This window comes from Crocodylus porosus, unplaced genomic scaffold, assembly GCF_001723895.1.
Source record: "Crocodylus porosus isolate Cpor-Errol unplaced genomic scaffold, CroPor_comp1, whole genome shotgun sequence".
Lineage (NCBI taxonomy): Eukaryota > Metazoa > Chordata > Crocodylia > Crocodylidae > Crocodylus > Crocodylus porosus.
The window spans coordinates 163,860-173,572 of record NW_017728954.1 but is presented as its reverse complement, the minus strand read 5'-3'; the positions used below and the strand labels follow the sequence as shown (position 1 = coordinate 173,572).

The 9,713-nt window shown below is 49.8% G+C and overlaps 1 protein-coding gene across 7 annotated transcripts in view; it reads right to left on the bottom strand.

Annotated features, from left to right (window-relative positions):
* The window catches only part of FASN (fatty acid synthase), a 110,291-nt gene that overhangs the window by 26,807 nt on the left and 73,771 nt on the right, over positions 1 to 9,713 (bottom strand). For 4 of the 7 annotated variants that reach the window (XM_019556499.1, XM_019556502.1, XM_019556503.1 and 1 more), the window contains 10 exons: positions 9,357 to 9,493; positions 8,322 to 8,478; positions 7,187 to 7,360; positions 6,185 to 6,385; positions 5,657 to 5,779; positions 4,989 to 5,104; positions 4,560 to 4,694; positions 2,890 to 3,352; positions 2,355 to 2,542; positions 1,475 to 1,664 (listed from right to left, as the gene is read on the bottom strand). In XM_019556499.1, coding sequence (XP_019412044.1) covers positions 1,475 to 1,664; positions 2,355 to 2,542; positions 2,890 to 3,352; positions 4,560 to 4,694; positions 4,989 to 5,104; positions 5,657 to 5,779; positions 6,185 to 6,385; positions 7,187 to 7,360; positions 8,322 to 8,478; positions 9,357 to 9,493 — 1,884 coding nt within the window. Of the gene's footprint in view, positions 1 to 1,474; positions 1,665 to 2,354; positions 2,543 to 2,889; positions 3,353 to 4,559; positions 4,695 to 4,988; positions 5,105 to 5,656; positions 5,780 to 6,184; positions 6,386 to 7,186; positions 7,361 to 8,321; positions 8,479 to 9,352; positions 9,494 to 9,713 lie in introns of all 7 variants that reach the window. The other 3 variants (XM_019556501.1, XM_019556505.1, XM_019556500.1) reach the window with 2 other exon arrangements.

The window sequence follows — 9,713 nt, the reverse complement described above, 5'->3', positions numbered from 1 at the left end:
GCTCGAGAAGGATCTATGGATGCAAGCCAGCATTTTGGTCGCTTTACTAGCCACAGAATCCCATTGCAGGCTCATGTTCATCTTGTGGTCAGTCATGACCCCCAAGTCCTTTCCATCCACAGTGCTAGCACTGCCGAGCCTATAAGGATGCTGCAGGTGTTTCGTCCCAAGGTGGAGGACCTTGCATTTTTCGGTGTTAGTCTTGCCCTGAGCTAGAAGAGTCCTTCTTAACTGGGAAGAGGGGCAAGTCCTGGTCTCATTTACAATCCCTGTAACAATGTAGCAACTCCATTGAAGCTGCCAGGGATTTGAACTTGTCTGGTGAGAGGAACGCTTGGCCAGCTGATCTTTCAGTGACAAAAGCCAGTAGAAAAAAAAAAAAAAAAACCCAAAAAAACAAAAAACCATGAAACCAACATCACGTCATGAAAGATGCACTATAAATAATACAGCTACTGCTCACAGACAGGATCTGTGATAAATGGACGATTGGGCTAACTCAGGTGGCGCACTTCCTCACTTTCCCCCCGGAAATATCTGGAACACGCGAAGTGCAACTGCTGTAACCCCCCGCCGGCCTGTGCAGATCTGTAACAGGCGGCAGCCACGTGACAGACTGCAGGGTTTCTCTCCAATAACACGCTCATGAAACCGCAGGCACCAAAAGGAGTAGAAAATACACCAGAACACGCAACGTGCAGACTGCACCAGCCCAGCACGTCAGACCGGGCTGGTGCCAGGCCTGCACCCTCTTCTGGGAAAGGGGTGGTGAGGGCTTAGCTTATACAGGCAGGCAATCATCTTCCTAGCCCCCCCATCTGTTAGGGCTGGGTCATGCCCATTAGCAAGCAGGATTTGTACTACTTAAAATACAATTCATCTGTTATCAGTATAGACAGTTAATTTTGGGGGGCTTTTTTGGCTCCTGGCCTCAGATTAATGCACAGACCTGTTGTGTAAAAGTACTTCCCCTTCCTGGTTTTAAAATGTATTACATTTTGATTTCCTGGCTCATTTTGTTTGCTCTCTCGATATACTCACGTTTGAGTAAAGTCTGTCCTTTTTCCAAGAGCTGCCCCAATCTTTTCTGCTTCTTTCTTCATCTCCAAGACAAGCCCCCCGCCACCCCCAGGTATCCAGCTCTGAACCCCCAACCTCCTTTCAAAGGAGTCAGAGGAGCCAGAGAGCATTCTGGCTGGCAGGTTACATTTTCATTATAACATTTAAGGCTTCCTAACGCTTTTCTGACAAGGAACAGGGAAATGCAGGATCAGAAGTTGCAACTGAGAAAAGTTATTCAAGTCATGAACACGAAGCCCTCTCTCCATCTGCCTCTTCCTCCTCCTCTACTGCTAGGTCAAGCAGCCCAAATTTGTTACCTCTCAAACTCAGCACAAATTAGGCCAGTTGCAGCAAAGAGCAGAAATGCCCAACCCAACCTCATGAGGGGAAGAGCCTGCCTTAGGTCACTCACCAACAGCAGCCATCTTTCCTCGGGGTAGGTTTGCCTCTTTGACGCACCGTCCCCTCCAATAGGCAGAGAGGATGGCTTCTTCATGACTGAAGGAGTCGTCAGCATAGCCACAGGCCACCTCTCCCACCGAGTGCCCGATGATCCCATCGGGCTGGAGACCCATAGACTTCAACATGTCGATCTGTGCCACCTATGAGACAGAGCAGGGGTCCCTATTCCAGGCCACCCCAACCAGAGCTGTACCTATGGGGGGGCACCTTCACACTGCTATCTGGGCTTCCCTGCACCATTTCTTCCGCCTTCTTGCTGCTGCTCCCCCGCCGGCAGAGCCCTGGCCTTCAAATCTTGGAGAAGTGCAAGCATAACCTTCTGCCACACTCCCAGTTTTCTTCAATCCTTTTCATTGTTCCCTCATTTCTACTGCAGCAGGTGATCACTAAAACTAAATACTTATCCACATCGTGACATGCAAAGAAATTCATCCAAATTACGTAAAAGCATGAGTCACTACACCACATTAAAACTGTGTGGACACTCATTTAGCACTTGAGCGGCATTTAGGAGACATAGTTTACTATGAAAGTTGGAGCAAGGCCACTTTAAACATTTGTACTACCAACATCTACACAAAGCTTTGACCCAGCTTCACTAACCCACAATAAAAAGAATTAATCCACATTAAACTTTGCAGTGTAGACAAGCCCCAAAAACATGCAAACAGCATGCATGTGCGCAGCAGGCCTCTGAACCACGCAACGCAGAGGGCAGGATGAAAGCTGGCTGCCTACTCCTGGAGGAACGACGCAATAAGGCTATGCCGACACTGGCACTTTGCTCCCACAGAGCAATGCTAGTAAAGAGCCCCAGCTCCCCGTCTTACCTGAACTGCAGAGACTGCAACAAACGAGCAGATAGCATCATCAAACATGCTCTCGTCACCATGCAGAATGATGTCAGAGACCTTCAGCCCAGTGCCCTTCAGGATCTCATCCGAGCGCAAGATGGACTGTCGGAACAGCTCCAGCTGCATCAGGCTCCTGCCCATCCCTGCCCACTGCGTGCCCATGCCTGCAGGAAGAGCAACAAGAGCCTGATTCTTGCTCCACGTCAGAGTGGACCAGGAAAGCATGGGAGCCCTGTCTCAGATGCTTAGCTTCCAGTCCCCATGGAACAAGGCTCTGCTCCTCCTTGGTCTTGCTACCACAGGGAAGCAAACAGCACTGACGAGGGGACTTCCAGCAGAGCTGGTCACAAACAGTGGATCTTGAATAGCCTCCCTTGCCATGTGGCAACCCCCAGACTGTACATGCAAGGGGAACGAGGAACAAAATGCGGCATCAATAACTACCGAGAGCCTGGCTGCGCAGAAGCCAGCAAACCTTGACACCCTTCTCCCCCTCAACCCAAAAAGTTACCTGTGCAGATGTACCAGAGGGGCCTCCCCGATGCTTGGATTTGCTGCACCTCTTTCACATCGCTCTCACTGCCAACGAGCCTGTAGCCCCGGTATGGCATAGAGGAAGCAGGGATTGTGGACAAATCATTGAGTAGGCTCACAAATGAGTCATCCTCCCCCAGTCTCTTGCTCCGGTCCAGTAGCTTCTCCACAGCTTCTTGTGTCCTGCCAAAGACTTGGAGCAGTCGTGGCAAACGACACGCCTCCAGAGGCTGGGACTTCTTCTTGTCATGTGGCCTCAGGATAACATGGACATTGGAACCACCAAAGCCAAAAGAATTGATACCGACTAGGCCACCCTTCACTGGGGTTGGCTTACAGACCACCTGTAAGCTGCCATCTTGTAGGGCAGGAATGTCTGGGTTTGGGGTATTGTAGTGGAGGTTTGGAGCCCATACCCCGTTTTCCAGAGAGAGAATCACCTGAAAGACAACAGCATAGTCTGGGCTTTAGATCCCTGGTTTTGCCAGATACTTGTTGATTTTGTTCGGCATAGGACCCAAGACACAGGGTACTTCTTAGCAGTTGGATTTCAACAGCTTCCTCTGTCACTAGGTCAGATACCACAGTGCTTAGCAGCTGGGTATCATTCCCAAGGACAGTAAAGCTAAGGCATAGGGAGGAAAAAGCAACTCCATACCACAGAGCACAGCTGGTAGGAAGATGCTAGTCATGGGTTCCCCAGCTGTTTCTAGACAAACTGCAGGAGGCCAGACCACCCAGCCAAACAACAAGACAAGGCAGGAGCAATGTGGAACAACCATGCGACAGCCGTGACACACAAAGTGGTGGGAGCAGGCCCAGATTGTCCACAATTCCAGACACTTCCTGTACTGCAGAGTGTCTGTCACGTCATCTAGCATGCCCGTTTTCATCTAGAGGGAACAGGGCAGTTTTCAGGTATCATATCTGCAAAGGAAGCTTTCCCAGTGCAACCTGAGCACAAACCCTGAGGGGGGTGCATCTCCCTTGGCCAGAAACATTGGCTTAGAGACTTCCTGCTGCTTCTGCATACATGGCAATAGAGTTGTCATGAGTGGGCTTCATGGTGAAAACTAGCCCCCTGCTGTGTAGCAACATTTAACTGATCAGCGTTGGATGCCACATTAGATATTAAGGCTGGCTGTAGGGTGGCAAGTTCAAATCTGCACCCACGTCTCAAAAGTAAGTTACCTAACCCCTTCCCCTGTTAAAAGGGAAGGAAAGACGCATCCTTTATCCACTGGCAAGGGTTCCAGCTGCTTTGACACCAAGAGCTTAGGCTGCATCCCACCCTTCCTAGTGACCTGGTGTCCCAAACTTTGGGAGCCTCCAGCGCTCCAGGTACTGCGCCCAAAAGCAGCTTTGTACCAACGGGAAGACTTATGGCAGCAGATGGCAATTTTGATATCGGTCACCATTAAGAAATGCAGTGGGGTCATAGGTCCATTCCATGTGCCCTACTTTTGAGCGCGATTCAAGTTTCCTCAGAATCCAGACCAAGGAACACAGACCCAGGGGCCTGGAAGCTGTGCCTCCCCTTCGACACAGAGCATTCAGAGCCCGGGTGGATGCTGACAGCTGAGGCCAGGGCAGCACCAGTAGCCCCAGGCCTACCTAGTAGGTTGGTTCTATGCCAGTGTGTGTTACCTTGAGTAATGCAGCAAGCCCAGAAGCAGGTTCAGGGTGACCCATGTTGGATTTAGTGGATCCAACCAACAATGGCTCTCGTCTACCTTGACACAAGACTTTTGCGATGGCATTTGCCTCTTGTGGATCCCCAGCCTGGCAGGGGAAGGAAAAAAAAAAAAAAAAAAAAAAAATCACACAGCGGTTTTATGCTGACCATGCAAAACACCCCAGTCTCACATTCCTGACAAGGTCTTTTAGATAAAATTGCAGGTGGTAAAAGGAGATGAAGGGCCAGGTGCTCCAGCAACAGGCAGAAATGGGCAATCTAGTTCTTTCTAAACCTGAAAGAAAGGACTGATGGGTGTGAAACAGAGGCAGAGAGAGAGACAGGACAGGAAAGAAAAGCAAGAGATTGAGAGCAAGAAGGCTTGCAGAGGTTACACCCACCTTGGTGCCTGTGCCATGAGCTTCTACATACTCCACTTCTTCAGGCAGAATCCCAGACTCTGTATACAGAGAGCTGAGCAACTGCTGATGCATTTTTCCAGAAGGAAATGTGAGACCTGGGACAAAAACAGACAGAAAACCCCACCATTGGTTACCCACTCGCATCTAAGGCAGAACATCAGCAGCCTCATCACTACTGAGGACAACTCGGTCTCCTCAGGAACCACCCGTGTGCATCTTCCACCTTCAGAGCACAGCAGCTTGACAAGCCCTTGCTAAAGGGGACGTGGAAGAAAGATAAATCCCTGGATTGGCACATGCATCTAAGAAACAGAGTTCACTCTCTTTCTTCAGCTAATGAGCAGGACCCATGCAACTTGCCAGGCATCTCCTCCCCTACTGTGACAAGGCCTGGACGGCTTGACTTCTCAGGATGACATGAGGAGAGTAGAGCTGCTCAGGTGGATGCTCCCCTGTGCTTCAATTCTGACAGCAGGACAACAATCACACACCACTCCTTGCCTCTTCACCGAGTCACTTAAGGAGATCCTGAAGTCTCTGCTCGGTCATAGTGGGCGACAGGATCCCCCATTCCCTGCCCTGAAGAAAAGAACCTCTTAAAGAGAGCTGAAGATATGGAGCATTGCTCCCTGAGGTTCAAAACTCACCTTGTTCCTTAAAACCATCAGTGTTAGTCCCAGCATTGACTATTGTGGCATAAATCCGTTTGGCCATGGATTTCTTGGTTAACAAAACGATAACAACAGCTTCAGAGCGGCAATATCCATTTCCTAGGGACGAGGGAAGAATGAAATAAAAGCAGTGAGAATCGAAAGGCTCCAAATGCCACCAGACAGCAATGTACAAGTGCCATTGCCACATTTCTGGAGACCCGTAAGGAATACTAGACACGTCGAATGGAGCGAGAGATGAATTCAGTTACATTATTCTTCAGAGAATGAACCCGAGGCCTGTGGAGTCGAACTGCTTTAGAAACAATTTCGCTTTTCTGGAGCACTTCGTCTTTCCCCGTGGTTTCAGCTTTGGGTTCTGCTGGGCATGCAGCCCGTGGAAGCTCCAGCACTTGGACAAAGTAAAGCCCCAGCCTTCATGCCCTTGCTCTCACTCTTTGTATGAAGAGGAAGCAGCACTGGGTGCCTCCCACAGAATGTGACAACTTGGTACTAAATTCTCACCTGAAGCATCAAAAGCCTTGCAGGCACCATCAGGGGAAAGCATCCCCAGCTTCATAAACTGCAAAGATGTGCTGGGTTTCAGCAAGATGTTGGATCCTCCTACAAGAGCTGTATCACACTGTCCGCGTGAAATTGCTTTGTAAGCGATTTCCAGGGCAAGGAGGCTTGAGGAACATGCTGTGTCAATAGACATGCTGGGTCCTGAAGGCACAAGGAGAAAAACTAACAAACAAACAAACAAACAAACAAACAACAGCCAAGTCGCCAATCATTTTGCCCCATTGTCTGCCTAGAGCTGCCATCAGGCCTCTCCCTTTTCTGCTGCCCCTGGGGGTTGTTGTGGAAGACCACACAGTGGAAGAAGAGGCAAGAATAGTTTGGGACTGAGGCAGAGAAAGGGGAGACATTGCCCTCTCTACCTACTAGAGCTAGGATCATGCACCTTGGCCAAGCCTGCCTCTTCCACCTTGGCTCCTGCTACAGATTGCCTTTCACTAAACACAGGGCACTCAGCCCCTCAAGGACTCTCACCCCTTATGCTGCAGTCCCCTAGCTCCTAACCTTCATCCTTGCCCAGAACTTACCACTGCCACAGCCTTCTCTCCCAGGATTTGCCCAGGACCTTCCTGCTCAGCTGCCATTCACAGGGTCCCCTCCTTCTCCACCTTCCAGCCCACACCGGCTCTTCCCATCAGCTTCACCCCGTTTCCATTTCCTCTTCATCCTTTTCCCTCTGCCCAACCACCCCAGGCCATGAAGCCTCTCAGAAGTGCCACAATCCCCTACCCCAAAACCTGCCTGCGTGTCAAGCCTGGCGACCCCGTCATGCCACGTTCTCCACTTCTCACCTGCCTCCTCCCCTGTGTTTATGCAGTGCCCTCTTATCAAGGATGGAGAAAGATCTTCCATCTCTATCCAAACACCCACCACCTCCTGGATATATTGCTGTCCCTGACCCCCACAGTGCAGCTGACGAATGACACCAAGGCCCAGAACGCTCACCTTTGAAGTCGTAGAAGTAGGACAATCTGTTAGCAAACATGGCACGCTGGCTGCCAATCATGCTGTACCCCACCACTGTCTCAGGGTCTTGGCTAAGCACTTCAGATGCTTCAGCTCCACTCATACCCATCCACACACCCACGTTTGAGCCACGAAGGGAGGCTGGATTGATACCTGAGAACAGATTACACACCAGGTGCAAACACTAAGTGGAGGATGAATGATTCAGCTCATTTGGCACCAGAGGTCTTGTAGCTGCTCCATAATTATGGAACCCATGTTTCTCTCCCTGCTCTTATTTACCAACACTTAATCCCCTGCCCTCCCCTTCCTGGAGAAGTATCATCAATTATCTCCTCAACAAGAATATATTTCTCCCAAATCCTGAGCCTTACTGTCTCACACTGGAGCTTTTGCATAAGTTTCTGGCCAGACAGTAGCAGGCTTCTCCATTCAGTCCAGCACTTTGAGCATTGGTTAGAAACAGTGCAAGTTGCATTGGGCAAATACCAACCCAGTGACTCAGTAGGTAAACTTGAATGCAGAAAAGGATGGGGGGTGGGGGTGGAACAGAGGGCAGAAAAATGCAGTCCCCATGTCCCTCGCTCTCAAGACATGCAAGGAAGCATTGGAGGACTGAGACTCCAAACTCCCGCAACCAAGTTTCAGCTGTATCCACACTGTGGAGTAGTCAGTTTACAGCCCAAGTTAATAAAAAGGACCCCAGACTCTAGAGCATGCAGAAACTGGTGCGAAAGGGGTACAGCTCTCATGTGGTTGCAGAGACGGGTAGAGAAAACTAGAAGCGTGTGTGTGGCAGGGGGAATAGGCTACAAGTACTAAATCAGTGGCAAGGGAAATGGTCTTTAAGGTCTGAAGATGGCTGCTAGCATTTCAAAAGACATCTACACAGGTTCCACAGACCAAGGGAACCCCCAACAGATTCTTCTTCTGGAATCAGGGATGCAGAATCCAATTCCAAGCCATTTCTCTGGACTTAACAGGCAGCCAGAGCCAACTCATTAGATGGGATTCTGGAAGTCTATAGCAGACTTCTCATTTTACAAGTGCAAGACTCAGCTGAAGAACTTCACACAAGCATTAAATGTCCAGTTCTACCTATTGAGGGGCTTACCTCCATCCAGTATGGCTTCATAAGAGACCTCCAGAAGCATGCGGAGTTGAGGGTCCATTGCAACAGCTTGTTTGGGCAGAGTCCCAAAAAAGGAAGCATCAAATTTGCTGAGGTCTTTCAGTTTCCCAATTCTACTGGGAAGCCCATAAAGTCCTGAAGGGGGGAAAAAATTCATCACAGAAAGCTTTAAGCACAAAACAATTATTAGGTAAGGAACTGTCATATAAGAAGATGTAAAAATCAGGAATCCTGTGCCAGCTGTGGTTACTCTGCCTGACAAGTCTTATTTCTCCAGTGGAGCACACACTGTTACAGGCCGTCTGTACCTTCCCACCCACCTGGCAGTCTGCTGCTACAATTTGCAATAGCAAGATCCTTGATGAAACTAAAAACTCTCCAAAATGGAATCCATCTGCTGACATACCTAGCTTAAAGGAAACTTCTGGTCTGGCAACTTCCACCAAGTAAATAAGTAGCTTCTGAAATCACCACGGCTGGCTGGTCACAGCAGGGCCAGCTGGTCGCCAGTTAGAAAAACTGAAGCGATTCTGCGCATCTGCAAATGAGCTCTGCATTGTGGCTGGCACATGCCGACCCATTCAGCGAGAAACGAGTGGTTTTCAATGGATAACCCACACAGCCAGGAACGTATGACAAGCCAAGGAATTGCTGTCATCCTGTCTCTCTCCAAACCCATGGAGATCCCATTTCACACCCACTGAACTGTTTTGTCACTCTTATTGCTACACTGAAAAATTGCCACTGGACAGCCAGGACAGATGCACAGTTAAAATAGCCTCTCTGTGGTCAAGTGGCACCATAAAGTCAACTGAGGCATCCCTGTATAGTATGGGCCACACCCAAGTGGACATGGGTTGGATTTGTATAAAAGCAAAAAAAACACTGTAGCATCAGAAGCAAATGCGAGTCCTCAGGCTGAGCCTTCCCTGCCAGCAAGGGCCCTTTTCCCCCACCTCTAGGCACTGGAGTTCAGACTGCAAGCCCTATGGGCAGGGATTCTCGGGGCTCACCTCGCTTCCACCTCCGATCGTCATCTGTGACCATGTCAATGCCACCAAGCAAGTTTTCCCAGAACTCCTCCAAGTTCTCCGACTCGGGCAGCCGCCCTGCAATGCCTGCAATCACCACGTCCTCCATCTCAAACGATTCTGCTGAGGAGCAAACCAGAACAGCCAGGGTTTACACAAACACGCAGACTGGTTGCACTGGAGCAGCAGGCCTTGAAGACAGGAGACAGCATCAAGTGTAATGCTGCAGAAAGCGGAACTCTCACCCACACAGGAGCCCTCTCCACTCTCAAACAGATGGGGGAAGCAGAGAAGGTACAAATAGCAAACAGTTCTGATACTGCCAAAGATGGAGGCTGTGGGG